The following is a 24,730-nucleotide window of genomic DNA, read 5'->3' as shown; positions in this document are numbered from 1 at the left end:
CAATTATGGTAAGACAACTTGCTTTAAAGCCATTCGACACTTTCGGTACAGAAAACAAATTAAAAGTTCACAAATTTACAAATAACTTACAGGGTTTACAGAAGGTAATGGTGAAAGACTTCTCTTGAAATATTCCATGAAATGCTCTACTTTTTGAGAAAACATTAAAACAATATCAATTCTCGATTTCGAGAATTACAGATTTATTTTATACACATGTGATGACACGGCGAAACGTGCGGAAACAAGGGTGGGTTTTCCCGTTATTTTCTCCCGACTCCGATAACCGGCTGAGCCAAAATTTTTACAGGTTTGTTTTTTTATATAGAAGTTGTGATACATGAAGTGTGGGCTTTGGACAATACTGTTTACCGTAAGTGTCCAATGGCTTTAAAGTAAGGGCACAAGTGTCATGACCGAGATTCAAACCCACGCTCCGATGACTAACCAACCAGGGATGGATTTCACTCAGAGTTAGGATGAGTTACTCATCTTAACTTAGAACCAGCCTAAAGTTTCTAATAAATCCTTTGACTGGGAAGTGTCATGACCGAGATTCAAACCCACGCTCCGATGACTTAAAGCCATTGGACCCTTTCGGTAAACAGTATTGTCCAAGGCCCACACTTCGTGTACCACAACTTCTACATCAAATAACAAACCTGTGAAAATTTAGGCTCAATCGGTCATCGGAGTCTGGAGAAAATAACGGGAAAACCCACCCTTGTATCCACGCGTTTCACCGTGTCATGACATGTGTTTAAAATAAATCCTTAATTCTCGCTATCGAGAATTGATATTGTTTTACTGTTTTCTAAAAAAATAAAGCATTTCATGGAATAATATTGCGAGAGAAGTCTTTCACCACTACCTTCTGTAAACCCTGTACGTTATTTGTAAATCTGTGAACTTTTTTTTTTTTTTTCTGTACCGAAAGGGTCCAATGGCTTTAACCACCAGAACTTGAATTTGATGCTCTAAACCACTCGGCCTCGACACATTATTGTATACAAAGCACTTTGTATACATTTAACAAAACAAAAAGATAACACGACAAACCACTTTTTATATTTGCGTACTGAAGATTTATTTGGCCTCATTAAAGAATACTAACGAACGCTAATGTAGATGGAAAAAGGAACATATCCATGGCAACGGAAGGATGTCGGACTGCAAGAGCTGGGTTCAAAAACAAAGCCATTGCAATTATTTTAATGCTGCTGCCAGGTAATTTGTGCTCATAAATAATTAAAGATATCAAAAATGCCATAGAATCAGACAATGAAATTGAAGGCAAGGTCGACCTCTGCTTAGTGTACAGTACATGTCAAATTATGCTTAAACCATCCATTTGAAGCTGACTCCACTAAGCAACTTTATCAAGCTGGTAAGCACAAGATTTTCTAAGCACAAATGAATCTTCCTGAGCAATAACACTTTATCGGCCAAACCACAATGAGTTCCAGACTACATGTATTTTCACACTACAGTTCGTGCCACTTTTACATTCGCTAAGTAAATACATTTTCTTAGCAATAGTTTCTGCTTACCAGCTGGTATGAACTTAAGTCTCCTACTGACCTGCTTTCTTCAATGTTCATCATTTAACTTGGTCTTTTATTTCATTGTGTAAGTTTTAAAACTTTCTATCGTCAATCCTTCCGCGACCATGGACAACTTCTCTAAAAAGAAACACCGGTACAATAAGAAAGTCAGTGTATTAGTCACAGTGTGCTTCAAAAATATTTAACACACATTAAATGTAAAATGCCTGCCTGAATAGACAGTGGTGAAAACCAGGCCCTAACTTAGCTCATGCTGAATATTCATGAGCTATGTAGATGCTACTCATGAATATGCATGCATGTCATTGCTATTTTTAACTCCAACATGGCAACAATTCACCTACATGTAAAAAACAGTATAAAGGGTTGGACTGTTGCACCTGAGCCGTGACATGTATATCTATCTGCTTAGCAAAGCGAAATTTGCTAAGCGGATATAGGTTACCAGCCAAAATCCAATATGTATACTGCTTGCAACTGGTACCTTGTACAATATTTCCTCACAAAACTTCTGCTGAAATCTCTTTGAAATTAGACGCATTTGACGTAAGAACCATCAGACACAAAACAAATATGTGCACATTTTTGATCTTCAAATGGCCAATTCTAAGGCTACTTGCACTACACCAAACTCATGAAAAACAAATATGGATTTCGTTATGAAAATACATCACCATTCAAGCCACAGAAATCATTCAAACAACCAAATTTGTATCAGCCATGGATGGTCAATGTAATGTAAGTCACACTGTACTACTAGACGTAATAACTCAGAAAAATGAAGCAGTCCAAACCTTAAGACCCATTGCAAATGCCCTAAATAATTGTGAGGAGTCAATTTTTCATTTACTGCAAACATTTCATCCACCAGGCCTGTGTGCTTTGTTTTTGAAAGGGTAAGGGCACCAAGGCATTTTCCTCTTAAAAAGGGCACCCTTTGAGGAAATTGTAAATTTCTACTTGAACATTTCAAGGGCACCAAGGCAATGATCAGTGGGCATGGAGGCAATCGCCTTTGTGAAGTATTAGGCCTGCATCCACTATTGGCCGAATAAATACCTCAGGGAGATCCCCCACCCTCCAAACCCATCATACAACAAACAGGGTTACTGCATGGCACATTTGCAATGGGTCTTCTAATTTTTAATCAAACAATAATATCTACACTTTTCTTTCTCCTTTTCAGACAGCCTTACACAACATTGGCTGAATAGCAATAATGCCCAAACAGAAACCCTCATACATATTCATGAAGTTTGTTGCCTGCACTACTTGTGGATAGCTATAGATGGGTTGCAATACGCGTTATTAACCACCATCTTTGATGTATTTTACACTGGAAAAGTGCACGCGTGTACGCGCTGCCCGTGACTCTCAGCCAATGGTAGCTCTTCACGCGTGCACAATTCATCAAATATGGCAGCTGATGACGCGTATTGCAATCCAGCTGTTTTATTAAGGTGGATATCTCGCAGGTTAACGAAACGCATCTTGTTATTTTTGCTACTCAAAACACACTGGTGAGGGTTGGACAAGGCAAGACTGTTTCAAGTTTTGACAGTAATGTCTCAAGTCAAAAGATTCGGAGGCTTTTTATTTACAAATTATTGTTGTTGACCATGATACTAGAGTTTCGATTCCAGTTACTGACTATTCTTGTTGACCAATACCAGTGGCCAATTTCATAGAGCTGCTTAAGCAAAAGATTTGCTTAAGCATGAAAATAGCTCGCTTATTTTACACATGTTACTGGCAAAAATGTCATGCCATATACATTGCTTGTGACTGGTATTTAGCTGTTGTTTACTTAGCATAACAATTGAGTGGAGCCTTATCTGATTTTACTAGGCACAGATTTTTTTTGCTTAAGCAAAATTTTGTGCTTAAGCAGCTCTATGAAATTGGGCCCAGCTTAGGATAGCATTACAACCAGTTACTGGCACTATAATTTACTGGTTACCAGTAACTATAAAGTGGCTCTAACAAATAAAATGATCTTATAAACATTTCCAGTGAAGCAACAATGTAAATGTTTAGAAGGGGTCCAGATCTACAAAGGTGTTCAGCAAAGAAATAAACTGGAAGCCAGTTTATGTTAAGCAAGATTCTATTGTGCTAAGTAAGTTTGTGTTGCCATGCGTCAACCCTTGACCAGTGTCATTTCAAGAAACAAGAGAATATTATTGTTAAATTTTAATCGCTGGTAAATTTTTAATTTGTGCACTTTTGGCTGGTGAGCATTTTTTTTAAAGCAAAAGTGCTTATGTTTATGTATAAATGAAATGATTAAGCGGATTTGTTGGTGCATGCATTCAATGTCAAACTAATGCTGATGTTTTGTGCAAATATGTACATCTCATACATTGAACATTTAAAATTGTGAAAAATTGCCAAAAATTTCATTAAACTCAAAAACATGTTTTTCATCTGAAAGCGTGTTCGAATTAAAGACAACTGTTAAATTTGTTACTTTAAATTTAAGCAAACTTCTGATTTTGTTTTTTTCTCAGTCAAACCACTGTTCATGCAAATTACAGAAATTGCGTTAAAATTTGCGCAAAAAACTAGTCTACTAATATTCTGTTAGCATGCTTGTGCACTTCTGCCATTCTTGATTTGTTAGTAACAATAGGATAGGGTAGAAAAACAACACAAGGCTATATTGCCAAGTTCTGGATCGATTCGAAAACACAATTTTTCATTTTGTTGAATATTCAAACGGAGCTATTACTTTCTTTAGTCAACTGTACAAGAATATCAATTACTACATCTACAAAATTACGTGTAACGTTTAACTTTGGCCAAATAAGCTTTTAAGACTAAATAATACAAGAACTCAAATGAGATTTTTGTTTCCATTACAATTGCCATTACAATAATTAAATGTGCAGTGAGTTACTTAGTCAGCAACGTTGCATGACAGCAACACAGAGTAGCAACAGTGCCTAAGACCATTGCTTTGACGTACTTTGTTCAAAGCAACAAAAAGGAACATTGTCAAAATAAGTCCAGGACAACGAGTGGATAAGTACTGTCCGGGACAAGGTTTTTTTTACCTGCCATTGTTTGAAATCAGGTGTCAGAGAAAACCTGAGAGAAGTTCACAGTGCATGGGGTTATATTTGTTTAGAAACCTCTGGGACTTAGCAGAGACTTAGATCTCACTTAAAAAGAAAACCACACATCATTTAGTAGAATACAGCAACCTCCAAACCTTCCAAATCGCTCAAAAACGTCAACTTCGCTTCTACATTTAATCAGCCATTCAAATCACAGAGCGCCTAGCGAGGTGCATAAGTGCATTGGAAAACTACGTGCCTTGCAGCGAGTAAGAACAGGTCTCTGATAGAAATATAGACCGACAGAAATCCAACAACAATTTAACGTTGGAAAATTATTATCCGACCACCTATCCTGGAATAGCTTTGACAAGACCCCTAAAATCAACCCAAAACCAAACAACTTTTGGCACTGTTGAACTGAACTCTGTTCACCTTGGTAGGGTGTCACAGTCATCCAATATTAAGTAAAAGTAATTCTCTAACTGCATTACAACGTTGCTGCGATGACATCACATGCTGATGTGCTTCAAGTTCTTGTAACATTTTGACAAATTTAAACACTGCACCAATTTACCTCGAGAACATTGGCTTGCTAAACCACCAAATAATCTCTGGTCATTTTCAGGGTTCTGGGACGGCAAACTCTTTAAATCTCCTTTTTTTCTTTTCTTTTTTCAGAATCCTAAAAATCTTTTTTTTCTGGTAAAGTGGTACACCTCTCGAGTCAATTCACCCCAAATCCAAAGGTCACTGAAGGGTCATGCTGTTTCAGTTTCCTGACTACACACTTACAAATGCAATGACGCATAGAACAATATGGTTGATCTAGTCTGTGTATTTATAACTGCCAACATCCAAGCAGCTTCTTGGTAATAAGACTCCAAATTCATAGAGCTCCTTAAGCAGAAAATATTGCTTAACAATTGTCTGCTTAGCAGAAACCAGCAGGATACCAGTCATAAATTGTATATGTGATAGTGGTATTTCAGCTGGTAACCTTAATCTGGTAAGCATACTTTTGTTGTGCTTAGCTACATTGAAGGCTTAAGCAGCTCTATGAACTTGGGACATGAACAACATGAGCATTCTGTCAGCCTTTAGTTTCAAAGCCTTCGGATCCAATAGCATTATGAGATCATTTGGATTTGGGGCGACTTGACCAGAAATTAATCGGACCAGGTTCACTCTCTGCCCTGGTCCCCTACATGTAGCTCCAGCAGAGAAGCCCTACTGGTGGCTACCACATTCTCCGCAGCATGGCGCCTTGAAGTGACAATGAAGTAGTTAATGCTTGACTCAAAAGGGCTGGGTAGTCGGAGCAGGCATGTGGCTGTACATGGAATTATGAACTCTTATCCATTTACTACACACGAGGGCGCCCTTTCCATATAATATGGAGGGAAAACGCTTCCAGATGCGTGCAGACACTGACTAAAGCCTCGTTCGTACTTCCTGCGAATGTGAATGCGATTCAACAGTTGAACTGTGTTCCTGCGAAACATTCGCTGCGAAAACACTAATATTCGCAAGAAGTATGAACCAGGCTTTAGACTTCATAATTCCATTTACAGCCAATGGCTTGCTTTGATCGTGACAGCACAGCACCTTTAACCAAGGTTCTCCAGGAAAACTCTGCCAAACTGAATTTAAACCTGGGAGTTTTTGTTTCTTTCTGGAGAGCCTACCACTTCGTTTCCACTTCCTATGAGCAACTCACTTCACAATATGACAATCCACTACAAGTATAAAATGTGGACTACACTTAGGTCTGGCTCCCTGGTTGTCAAACACCATCATCATCAAACAAGTAATCGATACCAGTCTAGCTTTTGACACAAGCCTCACTTAATGAACAGAAACAAAATGGCTTCTGCCTGGTGCTCTAGAATTTAGAACCTTGCAACTATGAGCAAGTTCGAGTGTGCACAGTGGTTAACTAACCGTCGACTACTTTGACTAGAACCGAGGTTGGTCGACCATTGGTTGACTACTGTGGCCGACCATTTCGAACCAGCCTCATGCCCACGGTTTTTCCATGGTCCCAATAGCCTGTTCCATGCTAACATGTGTGAAGAGGGGACACTATAGCGAAACCGCGGAAGGGAACCAGTGATACGATAGTTAACTAGGCTTCCAAACGAGTCATTCTACTTAGTGTGCACTGCGCATACGTTGCCGGTCAATAGTCTACTAAATCTTTGCACTTGAACTTGCTCTTCATTGCCTGGGGATACAGGATGTATGTACACTCCACATTATGTATGGCGCCGGATGTCATAGTGTAAAGTCAAATTGCACAATGACCCATGCAATTATCCAACTTAAAATACAAACAAATTCTAAAAAAACTAAAAACATACTTTACTTTCAAAGGTGGTCGAAGCACCGTCCAATTTTCAACACCAACAATAAATGACAATGTCACTGTCATCAAACAAATAAATTCCTTTTTTTCTTCTAAAATTTGATTCTCGATTTAAAACTTTTCAAGGATCTAGTGATTTTTCGTTTTGCTGTCTCGAATATCTTGAAACAATCCAGCAGACATTACAACAATTCTTGTAATATTACTGGCTAAATTTTGACAAAAGAAGTATACTTTTGTGTCACTAACATTTCGCAGAAACAACATAAATTGACGCCAAGGAAAGAATACAACTGTAATTGCTTTTTTTAGTTACTTAAAAATGTTTGTAGTGTCAGGAACTTACCAAAGAAGTTACTTCATGGGCAGATTCTGACCCCGCTTTGAGCTGTAAGGGGGGAAAAATTTAAAAGTTAAAGGCAAAGTCGTGAAATGCTACCTTAGGTTGTTGGAACCGTTTGATTGCTTTAATCCTATATAAATGTGTATAATGTAAAAAAAATTCATTTCAAAAAGGTGGTCGCGCTTTGAGCAATGGCAGAACAAATCTGGAGTAAATATGTTCATACAGGAAGAATAATCCCTCAACGGAAAACACAATCTGGGAAGCATTAAAGTATAGAGTAGTAAACTTGTAAGTACGACCTTGTGTAAATCTCTTAAGGACAATGGACACCATTGGTAAGTGTCAAAGACCAGTCTTCTCACTTGGTGTGTCTCAACATGTGCATAAAATAACAAACCCTTGAAAATTTAAGCTTGATTGGTCGTCAGAGTTGCGAGATAACTATGGAAGAAAATAAACCCTTGTCACATTAATTTGTGTGCTTTCAGATGTTTGATTTCGAGACCTCAAATTCTAAACTTGAGGTTTCGAAATCAAATTCGTAGAAAATTACTTCTTTCTCAAAAAAACTATGTTACTTCAGAAGGAGCCGTTTCCCACAATGTTTTATACTATCAACAGCTCTCCATTGCTTGTAACCAAATAAGTTTTTATTTTGAGTTATTACCAATAGAGTCCACTGCCTTTAAGTGTGAGTGTTGGCTCTGAAAAGATCAGTGTGGTCTCAATGTTTGAACAGTTTACTCTGTCTGTATTCTCCTACGGATGAGCAGAGTATACTGTTCAAAACATTAAGACCACACTGGTCTCTTCATAGCCAACATTCCTCCCAAAGGAGATTTACACAAGGCTGTACCTACAAGTCCACTATCCACAAGTTTTACAATCCACAATCAACTAAAATCTACTCACTTCTGGGATCATATAGCCGAATCATCATCTTAAATTAAGACCACACTGGTCTCTTCATAGCCAACATTCCTCCCAAAGGAGATTTACACAAGGCTGTACCTACAAGTCTACTATCCACAAGTTTTACAATCCACAATCAACTAAAATCTACTCACTTCTGGGATCATATAGCCGAATCATCATCTTAAATTAAGACCACACTGGTCTCTTCATGGCCAACATTCCTCCCAAAAAAGATTTACACAAGGCTGTACCTACAAGTCCACTATCCACAAGTTTTACAATCCACAATCAACTTAAATCTGCTCACTTCTGGGATCATATAGCCGAATCATCATCTTAAATTAAGACCACACTGGTCTCTTCATGGCCAACATTCCTCCCAAAGGAGATTTACACAAGGCTTTACCTACAAGTCCACTATCCACAAGTTTTACAATCCACAATCAACTAAAATCTACTCACTTCTGGGATCATATAGCCGAATCATCATCTTAAATTAAGACCACACTGGTCTCTTCATAGCCAACATTCCTCCCAAAGGAGATTTACACAAGGCTGTACCTACAAGTCTACTATCCACAAGTTTTACAATCCACAATCAACTAAAATCTACTCACTTCTGGGATCATATAGCCGAATCATCATCTTAACTTAAGACCACACTGGTCTCTTCATGGCCAACATTCCTCCCAAAAAAGATTTACACAAGGCTGTACCTACAAGTCCACTATCCACAAGTTTTACAATCCACAATCAACTTAAATCTGCTCACTTCTGGGATCATATAGCCGAATCATCATCTTAAATTAAGACCACACTGGTCTCTTCATAGCCAACATTCCTCCCAAAGGAGATTTACACAAGGCTGTACCTACAAGTCCACTATCCACAAGTTTTACAATCCACAATCAACTTAAATCTGCTCACTTCTGGGATCATATAGCCGAATCATCATCTTAAATTAAGACCACACTGGTCTCTTCATAGCCAACATTCCTCCCAAAGGAGATTTACACATGGCTGTACCTACAAGTCCACTATCCACAAGTTTTACAATCCACAATCAACTACAATCTACTCACATCTGGGATCATATAGCCGAATCATCATCTTAAATTAAGACCACACTGGTCTCTTCATAGCCAACATTTCTCCCAAAGGAGATTTACACATTGCTGTACCTACAAGTCTACTATCCACAAGTTTTACAATCCGCAATCAACTTAAATCTGCTCACTTCTGGGATCATATAGCCGAATCATCATCTTAAATTAAGACCACACTGGTCTCTTCATAGCCAACATTCCTCCCATAGAAGATTTACACATGGCTGTACCTACAAGTCCACTATCCACAAGTTTTACAATCCACAATCAACTACAATCTACTCACTTCTGGGATCTTATAGCCGAATCATCATCTTAAATTAAGACCACACTGGTCTCTTCATGGCCAACATTCCTCCCAAAGGAGATTTACACAAGGCTGTACCTACAAGTCTACTATCCACAAGTTTTACAATCCACAATCAACTAAAATCTACTCACTTCTGGGATCTTATAGCCGAATCATCCTCTTGATCGTTTCCGGCCAGGGAGTGTAGAGCGGCTAGAGCAGCCACATCATGTGATGCTTCTATATCGGGCCCAGAACCATGGCAGACTAGCTTGGGATCAGTGGATACGGCTACCAGCGAAAGATGCTCTTTGCCTTTCGTCTTGGGATACAAAAAGAAACAAACATCATTTAAATTCCATGCACTTGTGGACAACTAAGGATATGCCACTTAGTTAGAATGTCTGAGCAACTTTTCTCAGGGGCAGAAAAAGGGTCATGAGATGGTTAACATAGGGCAATTTGGTACGGACTTCTGTCTATTGGCACGATTTGATACTGTAATACTGATCTTGTATGTTGATGTTTTGCAGACAGTGCACATACTGGTCACAGTGGTCCAGACTGTTATCACAAGGTTGTGGGTTCGTTTCCCCAAGCTAACCGTTGAACTCACAATGACAAGAATAAGTATTGCTATCTATATATATACATTATACCGATGTTTGTATGAGAGAGGTTGCCAGCACGGTGTTTGTGGATAAGGTTTTCAGTCGCCACCTGCTTACCATCGAATTTTGCGCTTGCAATCTCCATACTTTAACAACAAGCGCCAAATTTCTGCGCTAGCTCTGCAGCAAAGAATGCTTAGTAATAACCTGCTATTCGTGCTGATGTGCTTGATGTTAGCTCGGAATTCCCTGCTTCTATAAGCGATGACTCTTTGCTTACGAAAATTGAGTCATGAAATTGGGCCCTGATTGCATGGTTTTCCCTGGAACATTTCTCTGGGGTTTTCCTCCAAATCCTATATCTGATTCTGCCAATCCTTGGCTTTACAACCAGAATTAAAGACACTAGACACTATTGGTAATTGTCAAAGACTAGCCTTCACAGTTGGTGTGTATCTCAACATAAGCATAAAGTAACAAACCTGTGAAAATTTGAGCTCAATCGGTCATCGAAGTTGCAAGATAATAATGAAAGGAAAAAACACCCTTGTCACACAAAGTTGTGTGCGTTTAGATGGTTGATTTCGAGACCTCAAATTCTAAATCTGAGGTCACGAAATCAAATTCATGGAAAATTACTACTTTCTCAAAAACTATGGCACTTCAAAATTTTTATATCATCAACCTCCCCCTGTTACTTGTTACAAAGAAAGGTTCTATGCTAATAATTATTTTGAGTATTTACCATTAGTGTCCACTGCCTTTAATTAACAAAATGAAATAGAATCACTAGGAGGAGGATGCGACATTACGTCTTCTACTCACCTCTGGGAAGTCGGTGAACTGAAGATGAAGTCCCTGCGCAATGGCCAGGAACTCCAGCTTCTGTCGAGGGCGTACCAGCTTCTTCTCCACGTAGTTCCCAGGACGTCCCTTCATGATGTTGTTGGCTGTAGGAGACGTCCCAATGCTCAGAAGCTCTCGGGCGATGTCGGAGGTCACGGTGCCCGTGGTGGGTGGCATTTTCTTGGAGGAGCCTGTCACAGGGGTGCCAGGGGCAAGGTTTAAACCTGTTGGGGGAGAGGGGAGGATGTTAAGCAAGATAAGAAATTTAAATGCTAAATGTAATAATAATTCTAATGCATTATCATTTGATGTATCTTGGAGATTGAATTTACTTTCGGACGATTTGGACGTCTACGGAGAACATTGGTGAGTTCTTTTACTGTTGAAGGCAATGCATACATTTTTTTTTTCAACTGCTCAATAGTACAATCTAATTTACCTGTAGATTGAGGTTGTGATTTCTGAATTGGTTGGGAGTTGGTTGGTCCAGGGAAACCAGCAGTCATATTCACACCAGGCATCATCGGGAACAGACCTGGGGCAAGTTTATGGCCTGGTATTGGCGACTCTATCTTCTTCTTATCACCACCTGAGAAAGAAAATAATATCAAAGTTAATCTACTAACACCAGAGAACTGCTAAAACCATCCACGCTTCAGCAAGCCCATTCAATACAGAAAGCAAGCCAACCCTACACAAGGCCACATAAACACAAAATTGTTGATCGTCCTTTTTTTTTGCGAATGGGGGAGGGAGGGAGGTTTTTTAAAACAGAGGGTTTGTGTGTTTTTGATGTTTTCAATAGTTTTGTCAAAAATTTTTAACTCCTAGATGACATTTTCTGTAAACTTTTTCAAACAACTAAGCAGTGTAGCCCAAGTAAATATTTGAAGAAAAACCTTCTTTAAACATCTTTTCAAACCTGTACATTTTGAAAAAAATATCAGCTGAAAAATCTGGGCAGTTAAAGTATAAAGAGATATCCAGACATGTTTTTTATGATGATAAAAATAAAAAAAATAAAAAAAATGGAGTCGGGGGGTTTTGAAAGGTCGGGCAGGGACGATCAACAATTTTTTTTTTTTATGTAGCCTAAGCTCACACACACAGCAGAGTCCAGCATTCTCCAGAAGACGGTCAGAACATTCGGACCGAAACGTCAAGCAATACAAACTGGCTCTTCTCAGAGCCACCACTAGTCACGGTGACTCTGACTTGAATTGAGTCACGTCGGCAATAGACTTGGACTTGACATTTGTATTGGCTGTATGGCTTCTGACTTGCACTCCCTGAACATAGAAATTGACAAAATGGGGAGACCGCCAACACATTTGTGGCAGTGTCATGGCCGAGCGGTTAAGAGCACCGGATTCAAGCACTGGTGTTTGATAAGCAGGGTGTGGGTTCGGATCCCGGTCGTGACACTTGCTACATAAAATTGGGGAGGTAGTGCTTTCTGCTCTACTGACTAGGCTTCGAATTGATGATACCCAAGCCTACATTCATATGGACTGTGAAAGGGGTAACCCTGTTTCAGCCCTAGGAGTAGGTGGCAATGGCCTCTGGAAAAAAATAATTGTAGCCCACACCTTGAAGTGGCCTTCAGGCCTTGTGTGTCAGGCGACTTGCATATAAGAATAAATAAAAAATAAAAAAATATGTACATATAAAAAAAATAGAGCATAGCTCATTTGCTAGAGGGCGGCACACTAATCTGGTAATCTTTGTTCAACCCCAATTTCTTCTACATTCAATGTACCTTTCTTCTCCAGACTCTCCTTAAAGGTGACCTTACGATCCCCAGCGCTGGCGTCTTCACTCTACAATAAGACAACACAATACATCACGCATTAGACTTGTAATCCTGCTTAACGTAAAGCTGCTTAATGGCCGATTTTGTGCTGACTGCACAAGTTTTCCATTTCATAGCGATGCTAACCGCAAGCATACCAAAAGGCATGTTAACCTTCCAGTACTTACTGTGTGAAAATGAATGACACCAATGCAAATCCATGGTGAATGCACAATGAAATGGAAACTCGCACAGTACGCACAAAATCAGCCGTTAAGGACCTCTATGTAATTGGGTCCAGTGCTCTAAAGCAACATCCAAAGCAACATTTTTAAGAAATGGCAATGTATACCATTCAATTGTTTTAATCCTATACAAATGTAGTTTCCAACCAGTGAAAATTTAATTTAAGAAATGGACGCATTTTTGAGACGTCACCAAAACTCCAAAGCGAATATGATAATCCCTAGAGTATAAGACAAAGTACTACGAAGTATACAGATAAAGACAAAGTGAGATTTTACTTTTAAAAAATCTTTGCAGTGTAAGGCCTACAAGAATTATTGAAGTCTTGAAACACAAAATAAGATTTAAGTTTGTTGACAAACCTCTGCATTGTTCTTGAGAGCAGACTTCCCCGGGGTATTGGCAGATGCGGGAGAGGTGGAGGAGTAACCCATTTCCTTCAGCATTTCCTCAGCAGCGGCTCGCTTGGCGTTCTTCTTCTTGGGACCTTTGCCTGTGCATGATTTACCATCAGCTGTGACCTGTACACATAATCATCAATACTTTTAGCTATTGTGACAAACCATTATGAAGCAGGACAAACAAAATGCTAGACAACCGAGCTAGCCTAGTGGCTAGAGGCAGTTTGAATCCTATTTGTAAGCAGCAGGTATTGCAACGATTTAATGGAAAATTAAAATGATTTAAACAGCAGCCTCTTACCTGCATGGTGAATTCCCGTCTACGAGTCCGCATCCCTGGCCTTCCTCCACTCAGCTCAGTTACAGTCTGATCCTCTACAACGGAGAATACTGGCTCTTTCTTATTAGTGGCTTGTAGGATCTGAACCAGACGGCTGATGGGGTTCAGGCCAGATGCTTCATACTCTGGATTGGTGGCACGAGACTGTAACATACAAATATAGTCATTAGTCTTCATCCATAAATACCCCAGACAGTTTCTCTTCTCCTATTGGTGCAGAGCGCGTCACGTGGGGGTGTTTAAACTGTTGATAATGACCAGTGTTTATAACCGGCTGGCTTCAACAGGCGCGCACAGATTATCACGCGGAACGCAATTAGTAATCATAGCTATTAGTAACAGCGCGTAATTAACTTCAAAGCGCGCGCGCAGAATCTGTTTCACAAAACCCACGCGCAACAGACTCTTCACAAAGTTTGTGAAAACAAATATTTCAAACCTCGAATTTGCAACTGTCAAAGTGTCTGGATTGTATTTTTTTTACGTTTTTTAACAAAAGGGTATTTATGAATGGGAATAAAAGAGTAGTGACTCGTTCTTAAACGTCCGTTTAAAACCTTGCAGGGTGTGTTGTGCACTTTATCACACGGCAATTCGACCCTGCTGGCTTTAAAAGGCGTGTAAGAACTCGTCGCTACCCTTTTATTCCCTTATTTTCTGTTGCCAGAATGCTCTTTTATGGAGAGACTGATTTTGGTTGTTACAACCAAAAATTAAAGACAACGTGTTTACATGCTGAAATAATAATAATACTAATATAATCATAATAATTGTGGCATCTTATATAGTGCACATGTCCGTCACTCAGTGACGCTCCTGGCGCTGGCGCTATAACATACAGTACATCCTGCAAGATGTGGGACTACGTTTGAATTATGAGACCTAATTCTGATAGCACCATGTAATAGTTTACAAGGTGCTGTGGCGCAATTTGCTGTCGATCGGACCAGGAACACCGGGGGCGAACCCCTTCTCTTTTTGATAAGTGCACTATGTTTTTTACATGCGTTACATAACACATGTACATAGTTTTTCGCTATTTTCGCCCGACTCACAGGTTTGCTATTTCATGTATATTGTTAATCACACAAAACATGACCACTGTCTGTGACTATTTTGCCAGCTCTACCAATCCTGCATAATACCTTCAAAAGGCATTGAGCAATGGCAGGCACTTTTGGACATTCAATGCGACATCTTACCTTGATCAGTGATTTGCTCTTCTTCTTGCGCAGCTGAAAGTAAGGCCGAGGGCGCTCTACTTTGGGCAGGGATGGGAGCATGCGTAGGTTCTTGACCATGGACTCTGCGGCTTTACGTTTAGCGTTCTTCTTGGAGTTACCAGCACCATCAGTCTTGTACTCACCAACAATGCATTCAACTTTGAAGTTTTTCAGATGAGGTGGGCCTTTCTCTTCAGTCACCTGTAGATGACAATAGAAAACAAACTTGTACCCAAGATAGCAAACTTTCACCCAGTCTTACCCTTTTGTACCCAAGATGACTCACTTGTACCCAACATGAAATGCCTCTACCCAATATGAAATACAAGTACAAAAGATGACCCATTTGTACTCGAGATGACCAACTTGTAACCAGATTCAACCACTTGTACCCAAGATGACTGATGCACTTGTACCCAAGACGACCCGCTTGTACCCTGATTGACCAACGTGAACCCAAGATGAACAACATGTACCCCAGATGACCCACTTGCACCGAGATCGACCATCTTGTACCCAAGATGCCATACTTGTACCCAAGATGACAAACTTGTACCCAGATCAACCAACTTGTACCCAAGATGATCCACTTGTACCCAGATCGACCAACTTGTACCCAAGATAACCAACTCGTACCCAATATGAAATACTTGTACCCAAGATGACAAACTTGTACCCAGATCAACCAACTTGTACCCAGATCGACCAACTTGTACCCAAGATAACCAACTTGTACCCAAGATGAAATACTTGTACCCAAGATGACAAACTTGTACCGAAATCAACCAACTTGTACCCAGATCGACCAACTTGTACCCAAGATAACCAACTGGTACCCAAGAAGACCAACTGGTACCCAAGAAGACCAACTGGTACCCAAGGAGACCAACTTGTACCCACAGATGACCAATTTGTACCCAAATCCAAATAAATACTTTTACTGACCTTGAAGATGACAGACATGTTATGTTGATGAGCTTTCTCATAAACAACACTGATGTCAGACTTGAGGTCTTCGTCTTCACCTGCTTTGACTGCAAAGGGATATGAAAAAAAAATAAAGTCATTTTCTACTTTTGTAAAGATCAATATCTGACATAAGAGGCCGTTCATAATAGTCAATGTTAAAAAAATTCGGTATTTTTTTGAAATTGTTTTGACCTACCCACCCACCCACCCCAAATTTCAATTTTTAAATATTGATTTACTTCACAATATACTCTATGCACTAAAGAACAAAGTAATGTCTCAAATGATACAGATTTATCAGGTCAAAGGACTCCAACATCGAGCAGATCGAGCAGCCTTCTTTTTTCTCATAATGAAAAAAAAAAAATATGAATTTCGATTTTCAGTTATTTCTTTTGACCCACCCACCCACAATTTCGAAAAAAGATTGACATTTTTTAACATTGACTCTTATGAATGGCCCCTAAGAGTAATAAAAAGATAGGCCACAAATTATCAAATGTACAAAGGTTGGAGAAAAGACAAAGCAGAACAAACTGAAGAACATTCAGACAACTGGACACAATGAGAACATCTAAAAGTAGTTATACCAATTAAAGCACAAACAGAAAGTATGCAGAGGTACTTCATCAGGCTCAATATTAAAGGATTTGGGTACTTTTTCAAAATGTCCACAGATTTACATGAAACTTACAGGGTTTGAAGATAATGATAGTGGAAAGCTTCCCTTCAAATATTACTAACTGAGGTTGTGCAATTTTTGAGAAATTAGTAAAACAAGTCACACAATAATTTTCGTCTCAGGAAGACAAAAATTGTTTTAGCATGTCAAATCCCATTAACCAGTTATGACATTATACCAAAACTATAGCATAAGTGGTTAAAACGTTTTTACAAGCTAAAACTGAGACGAAAATTATTTGTTTTACTCATTTCTCAAAAACTACAACACCTCAGTAAGTAAAATTTCAAGGGAAGCTTTCTACTATCATAATCTTCAAACTGTGTAAGTTTAATGTAAATCTGTGGACATGGTGTTTTGTGTGAGGAAAAAGTACATAGACCCTTAATATGTTCAATGATTTGTTTCCCTGTACAAATATAGAAGAGTTGGACACTACATTCACAAGTTATTTGTGGATTGCTGGAAGTCCTCATTCTATTGAACAGGATCAATACTAAATGAAATTACTTACTGGAATTGGTCGGTGGATCAGCGGTACTGACGGCCTGGAGGGAACAAAATAAACAAGTGTTAACGACTAGAGTTTGGTAGAGATAACAATAAAATAAGTCTTTAGTTGTTGTGTGGGTGTTTATAAATTTTTGGGAAATTACACCTAAAATGCTTTGGTCTTTGAGAATAATAGTTGAATCCATTAGAATCACTCTGCAGCCGATTTCACGAAACGCTAGGATTAATCCTATCTCGAGTTAGGACGAGTAACCCGTCCTAACTTAGGATGGGTTCTATGCGTCCTACGTATTAGGATACGGAACTTTACTCGTCCTAAGTCGTAAGATTAATCCTAAGTTAGGAAGAGTTTGGTGAAATCGACGGCTTGTCTTACAAGAGAAGACTGTGATCAGTAGAATCCATTCTTAACGCAATGATAAATCACAATGTGGCGTGTTGTGACCGATTACTCAGCAATATTGGTTAAGTGTCTTGCTTATGAACACAAGGCGCTGTTGCTCAATATGCTGCCGACTCGACCAGGAAAACCTCTTCTCTTTATGATAAATACATAACACACTGGACCTACAGCTTTAAGTCCCATCCAAAGGACGCAGCATCATGGTTAAGTGTCTTGCTCATGAATACAAGTGTCTTGACCAGGACTCAAACCCACACTCTGCTGATCAGAAACACCAGAGCTTGAGTCTGGTGTTCTTATCCGCTCCACAACGACAAGCCATTGTGGATAAACGTATTCTATTCCATATGAGAATGTTCTACCTGCTGTTGCCAGATCTGCTGTTGTGCTGATCTTAAACTAAAACTTTCTTTTGTAGATGGGCAGGGAAAATCCCTAATCAACCCAAGAACTTACCTCATCCTTGACTTCTGGGAAAGGATCTACCTCCATTGACTTCAATGCCTTGAGAGCCGCATTCTGGCGGGCATCTTTGCGAGTACGTCCCTCTCCGATAAACTCACGATTACCAACAGTCACCTTCACATAGAACGTTGGACGAGGACCTCCATACCTGAGGTGACAATGGTTATTGTTTTAAACAAAATGAGTTGCAGTTACCAAATTAATAACTTAACTCAAATAAGTTAACAATATTTTGAGTTTTTAACTGGGCTTTGCTCAGGGACCAAATGCCATAATAACTATACTTTACACATGAATATCTGGTTTGTTGATGTGTTTATTCTACTATCGCCACGTTTGTTTATCGGAGTTCGGGAGACTTCTCTGAGTAGATTGTTGGAATTCGGGAGACTTCTCAGTTCTGAAATGAACTGTCCTTTTTTACTACTAACTGGGCAGAAAGAAGGTACAATTGGCCAGGACTAATACTTTTGCTTAGTGGACCGAGGGGACTTCTCATTATTGACTTCTTAACCACAGAGTGAGTTCTTACACATATATACTTCAAGTGTCAGGAGTTGTGAAATCTATTTGAGCCAAAAGTCAAAAACAATAATCCTGTTTCAACTTGGGCAGATAATCAAAATTTTGAAGATGATTACTATCTGAATTTATTGGTCTTTGGATTTCTGTTTAGCTGCAGAATAATAAATATGATGCTCACCTTTGGTGAAATTGTGGGCGTTGTCCCGGTGGTCCTTGTCCCCTGAAATCAGCAGGACCTCCTGGCCCTCGGGGTTCAACCCCCATACCTGGTCCCTGTTGTCTCATACCTCCATGACTACCAGGTCCTCCAGGACCAGGCATCCCTGGGCCTCCTGGTCCAGAGTTACCCGGTCCCTGGGGTCTTGGTGGCCGGAAGCCTTGCCCTCCTCGCCCACCTCGGTAGTAGTTGTAGTGGGGTACGGGATCGGGTCCGATGGGTGCATACTGGATTATGACGCCAGCCTTCATGGCCTGACTGTTGAGCTCCACTGTTGCTGTCAGGGCATTGGGGTTGGGTACGGGGGACTTCTGGAGGCGGGGATTTCTTGGCTTGGGGGCTGGCATGTTGCAGTTGAGCAAGGCCTGTTCAGCTGCTTGGTGCTGAGCCTTCTTGATGCTTGTCCCCTGCAAACAAGAAATAACATTCTCAGATTCTGGCCACTGAGAAAACTTTATAGAAATCTTATGTTACAGAGGTATCCCTTCCTAAGCCAGGAGAGTAACTTACAAAAACAAACAAAATATGCAATAATTATACAATCATTTTTATTCAAGTTCCATTCATCACTTCTTGTGTTGTATTGTTAACTTGGTGTGATCCCTTGCTATACTGCAGTTAAGGATTGTATGGATTATGACTGGCACATTTTTATTTATAGAGAGACCACCAACATAGGGCTAGGGTAGAGTGCCAGCACGTTAATCTGGAGGTTGTTAGTTCAAATCTGCCCTTGGTAAATTTATCTTTGTACCCATAATTGTGGCTGTGCACTGTTATATTTAATAATAAATAATAATAACATGCATTTATATAGCGCTTAATACAAGGTTTCTAAGCGCTGAAAAGGAAGTGTATGATAACAAAAGAAAGACAATTAAAAGTGGGATGAAATAGCAGAAACTGAATAGACTAGATGGATTTAAATAAGTGTGTTTTTAGAGCAGTTTTAAATGAGTCCAGTGAAGATGAGGCACGGATATGAACGGGGAGATTGTTCCAAAGAGTGGGAGTGGCGATTGAGAAGGATCGGTTTCCATAGCGCGTGCGAGGGATAGGACCAGAGTTGAATTCCAGGTGGGCGGTAGAAGATGATTGGAGAACACGAGTTGTAGGTTGCTTTTTTACTAACGTAATTAAAGATGCAAGTCATCCTGTACATACCTTAGCTTCATACTTTTGATTGCCAAGTACCAAGCGGACGGTAAATTGTTTCTCGTGGGCAGGGCCCGTCTCTTCCACGAGCTCATATTGGGGTTGTAGTTTGTTGAAACGAGCGAGCTCGTTGAGATGGCACATGGGTGTCTTCTCTTTGGTGTTTGCCATGTTCAACTATCGGAGGGAGAAAAAGGATGAATTGAGTACAAATTATATAGTGAACTTTGAAATATTAGAAAGTTTCTCTATTTCAAGAGCCCCCATAATATTTTAAAAACCTTTGGGAACCAACTACCCTTGCATTTCAAGTCAAAATAATGGTTGCAACATACTGAACTCCATTACATTCCAACATCTGTGTTATCGGGATTATCCCAATTTCAAAAACAACACCGTGCTCAATTTAGTCATTCAAGCAAGCTTACTGCCTTTGCACGATCATCTATTTGCAGGGATGTATGCTTCGTTATTGAAAGGGCAAGGTCACCAAGGCATTTTCTCCTAGGTAAAGGGCCGGCACCCTATCAGGAAATTGCAAATTTCTACTGGAGCATTTCAAGGGCACCAAGGCAATGACTAGCGGGAATGGAGGCAATTGCCTTTGTTGCCTCTGTGAAGTATCAGGCCTGCACTTGCATGTGAATAGAAGCAAACTCTGTATTGTCATGGCAATGTGGACACTTTCATCCAAATGAGTACATACTAAGGGAATCAATGTGTGGTGAAGAGGTTTTCAACTAGTGGTTTAATCCCAAGGAGGCCTGGTTCTTGATAATGTTACCGAGACGAAGTTGAGGTAAATTATCAAGAACCAGGCCTCGGCAGGTTTAAACCACTAGTTGAAAACCGATTCAACACACTTTCTGAAGTTGAGGCTGGAGAAAAAATAAAACAATGAAAAAGGACATTAGTCAGCAGGCTGACTGCTGTGCACGAATTAAGTGGCTTCCACAACGGCTATGGCTAATGGCTGCAAGGACAGCGATAAAGAGAAGAAGTTTTCGGAGTGCCAGCCATAGCCACTGTTGAAGACATTCGTTCAAACATGGCCTATTATTGGGTATTACTTTGTGTTAGCCAGAGGTGTATCTGGGTGTCTTTTGGACGCCATTTTAAATTTGGACATGCTGTTGTTATCCGTCATTTACATGTAAATGTATCGTCAGTGAAAAATTTGGACACCAAGTTTTTCAGCAAATTTGGACACCCTTGGACGTAACAAGTTGGGATTGGACCCCAAGCTGGAATTGTAACCCAATTTGGAATTGGAACCCAAGTTGCAATATGAACTCAAGTTGGAACCAAAGTTTGTGCAACAAGGAGGTTTTTTCTTACGGTATTTTCTTGCAACTTTGATGACCAAGTATGGATTAAAACCCAAGTTGATGTTCAAATGAAAGGACCAAGTTAGAATATTTACCTCAGTTGGACCTGCACCTGCTGCACCAGCAGGACCCTGCACAATCTGGCCAACAGTCCCTGAGCCTGCCGACATATTATTACCAGCAGAAGCAGATGGTGCTACTCCAGATCCCGGGGAGCGCATTGGCATCTGGCCGCTGGCTACTGGGTGGGATGTCACCTGGGACATGATCGCAAGATTTGCTGTGGAGGAGAACAAAAATGGGTTTCAGAATTTAAAGTCTTATAGACCCATAGAGTTATATATAAGAACTAGAGGTCGCACTGGCCTATATACGCACTCCGGCATGCACGCAGGCAGAAATTTTCTAAGTTGACAAAACTGGCATCTCACAGCGTGTGTTTGTGCGGCCATTTTGTAAGTTGAACAAACAGCATCGCGTGAGCGTTCAATAAAAAAAACTCAAACGTGTATTTCATATTCAACGCGCGTGCAGAATGATGCGCTTGTCATCTTGCCGTCCCGTGGCGTGTGCACGAAGCATCACTCGTGCGCCCTCTAGTTCTTATATATAACTCTATGACCCTACCCCATCAGTGCAACAGAGAAAGTCTGATCGGTTTTCTGCCATTCATAAGGTTCAATTCTACATGGAAATAGAAAATGTGTCTTAAGGATAATTCTAGCCACACGAAATGTAACATAATGCTACACTTTTTGTAAGACTACACTTAGAGCCAATTGCTTCTGCTACAAAAAAAGTACTTTGTGAAACCTAACAAGTTGATAAATTCCTCTAAATAAAATTTGTTTTTAACTTGTCAGGCCTGGTGGTTAGGCATATCTGTTTGATGTGCAAAATTAAGCATTGGTCATTATTATTTAGTTTTTCATAATATACAAAGAGACAGAAACGGTTAATGTTTTTTAAAGGCAGTGGACACTATTGGTAATTACTCAAAATATTTATCATCATAAAACCTTTCTTGATTACGAGTAATGGGGAGAGATGGATGGTATAAAACATTGTGAGAAACAGCTCCCTCTGAAGTGACGTAGTTTTTGAGAAAGAAGTAATTTTCCACGAATTTGATTTTGAGACCTCAGGTTTAGAACTTGAGGTCTCGAAATCAACCATCTAAGCACCTTCGTGTGACAAGGGTGTTTTTTTCTTTCATTCATATCTCGCAAGTTCGATGACCGATTGAGCTCAAATTTTCACAGGTTCATTATTTTATGCATATGTTGAGATACACCAACTGTGGAGGCTAGTCTTTGACAAATTACCAATAGTGTCCACGGCCTGTAAGGGGAAAGACTGATTTTAGGCTTCAGGAATGCAGACTTTTTGATTGGTGAAGGTTGACAGCTCTGCATAATTAAGTTTGTCTCAAGATGGTTAACTAAAATATAAAAAAAGCCATGTGTACAGCTCGAATCACACTTCACATAAATACAAATGCAAACCAAAATATCTGTTGTTGACAAACAATCAGGAACGCACCGTTTTAAAATTATGATGCAAGGAAATTAACTTCGCTTTTACTCTTTACGTGATGAAGTACATGTATGAACTAGAATTAAGAACATCAGTAATCTTGCAGACAGTGACAAAGACGATTTTTAAACAATTGAGTAATTGTCAGCAGATTCTTTATAAAATTACACAAAAATGAGCTCGCACAAAATCAATCTTACTCTCCACAAAGCACAATCAAGCAATTGGTACCAATGTAAGTGACAAATGGGGGAAAAAAAGGTAATGCTAGTTCTATACGGAAAATCGTCCCACTTCCTGATGCTAAGCCACATGTGGGACTTTGGCCAAGAAGCAGAGGGAGTCCAGAGTGAAGCAAATTGTCTCACCCAAGGCCAGTGCTATAGTCTGTCGAACTTTCTGCTGCAAAGGAACAACATTTATTTGAGATGAAGTGGCAGTCGATATGACCTTTGTTCCCAAATTTGTCATATTTGGACAGAAAAGTCGAAATACAAATAGTATTGCCGGATAACTATCCGTAAGGCGGCACCACTTTTCCCCTCAATTTTCCAAAAAGGGATAGGGTAGGGGGGTCTCATTGAGGTAAATTAGATAATATATTATTTCATATCGAATGAAAAAAGTGTATTGCCTCCTAGACTTCCTTGTTTAGTTGTTTTTGGGGGAAGGGAAGAGGAAATTAAAAATAAAAAGGCTTTTAAATTTAAAAAAAACATCATTGAAAAGCAATCACATGTATCTTGTCTTCATTCAAAAAAAAGTTCAATTTCAAGGGACATGTGGACAAATTCCTAAAGATTCCTTATCTAAGCTGTCTGCCCCAGTAACCAGAACCACAGTCTCCTCCCCAGTTGTGTGATGGCGTCGGTGGATTCAAGTAAGTACAAGTAAGAATTATCAACATGATCAACAAATGAAAATATCATCACGTCCAAGTAGAGAGATTGCCTCTTCAATTCAGTCTTCATTTTCATTACGTTCATAAATAATAGTCGGACGACCTGCAAACCTGAGAGACACACTAACCAGTACGTAGATTAGATGTACATTCAATAACAATACTTCAGTCATACGGTACGGTCGGGCAAAATGGGACGAATGTACATGCGTTGTGACATGTGTTCACTCCCCAAACTGTCATGGCGAACGAAAAATATCAAACCCTCAAAACGTTCACAACAAAGCGTCAAATTTAGTCATTTTTTACCTTAAATATCGCTCTGATAACACCAAAACTTGAAACCACGTAACCTGCAAATCCAAACTGTGCTGTGGAGAGGGGTTAAAAACGCGACATTGGCAAACACTAAAGAAAAACTGGTGTGTGTGAACACACGTGTATTTCGTTCAGACAGAAGAACCCGGGTGCAGAGAAAGTGAGATTACAGAATACTGACCTGGAAATATTTATAACCCATCGTCCAGCGGAAACTACGTCACACTGCAATTACAAATATTGAACGTGTAGTTCGAGATTTATTAAAATCATTGGAAATTATCAAGAAATACATTTTATTTATATAAATATTAAAGATTCGTAACAAACTCGTTGTAATATTATTTCAAGATTTGGTTAAAATAAACACACTGAGCAAAATATTGGTGAAGCTTCTTTGTACCATCTACAAGATATGGACTAATTTTATGTTTGCGTCCCATTAAATATTTATGGCGCGTCGGTTGCATCAAAAAATAACTGCACAAAACAAATCGTGATCTGCAAGAACTGTACCACATTATAAAGTTTATACACACTACAAACCAAAAACTTCCACATTATATGAAAACAACTTCGTTGGTACCGTTGTTTTCTCTCTCTTTTCCACA

At 39.6% G+C, this 24,730-nt stretch overlaps 1 protein-coding gene across 1 annotated transcript; it reads right to left on the bottom strand.

The window, feature by feature from the left end:
- Positions 1–1,062: 1,062 nt before the first annotated feature.
- On the bottom strand, positions 1,063–24,285 carry LOC139949479 (double-stranded RNA-binding protein Staufen homolog 2-like). Its single transcript, XM_071947839.1, has 15 exons — positions 24,111–24,285; positions 21,460–21,644; positions 20,046–20,213; positions 18,843–19,288; positions 18,131–18,287; positions 17,273–17,306; positions 16,053–16,141; positions 15,087–15,308; positions 13,846–14,028; positions 13,506–13,664; positions 12,865–12,925; positions 11,545–11,694; positions 11,085–11,329; positions 9,801–9,970; positions 1,063–7,380 (listed from the first exon to the last, which is right to left on the bottom strand). The coding sequence occupies exons 2-15, from the start codon at positions 21,628–21,630 to the stop codon at positions 7,347–7,349; spliced, it is 2,289 nt and encodes a 762-aa protein (XP_071803940.1). The 5' UTR covers positions 21,631–21,644; positions 24,111–24,285; the 3' UTR covers positions 1,063–7,346.
- Between the last annotated feature and the right edge of the window lie 445 nt (positions 24,286–24,730).

This window comes from Asterias amurensis, chromosome 17, assembly GCF_032118995.1.
Source record: "Asterias amurensis chromosome 17, ASM3211899v1".
Classification (NCBI taxonomy): domain Eukaryota; kingdom Metazoa; phylum Echinodermata; class Asteroidea; order Forcipulatida; family Asteriidae; genus Asterias; species Asterias amurensis.
Note: the sequence above shows the minus strand (reverse complement) of the source record. Positions and strands in the feature narration are given on the sequence as shown.

What these genes read in the sequence shown, in the direction of transcription:
- LOC139949479 (XM_071947839.1), bottom strand. Translation starts at nt 21,630, where the DNA reads ATGTCCCAGGTGACATCCCACCCAGTAGCCAGCGGCCAGATGCCAATG. An exon ending in TGATCCACCGACCAATTCCA is followed by an intron (nt 16,142 to 17,272) that starts GTAAGTAATTTC and finishes ATCCCTTTGCAG; the next exon opens with TCAAAGCAGGTGAAGACGAA. An exon ending in GGAGAGTCTGGAGAAGAAAG is followed by an intron (nt 11,695 to 12,864) that starts GTACATTGAATG and finishes TTTCTTTCTCAG; the next exon opens with GTGGTGATAAGAAGAAGATA.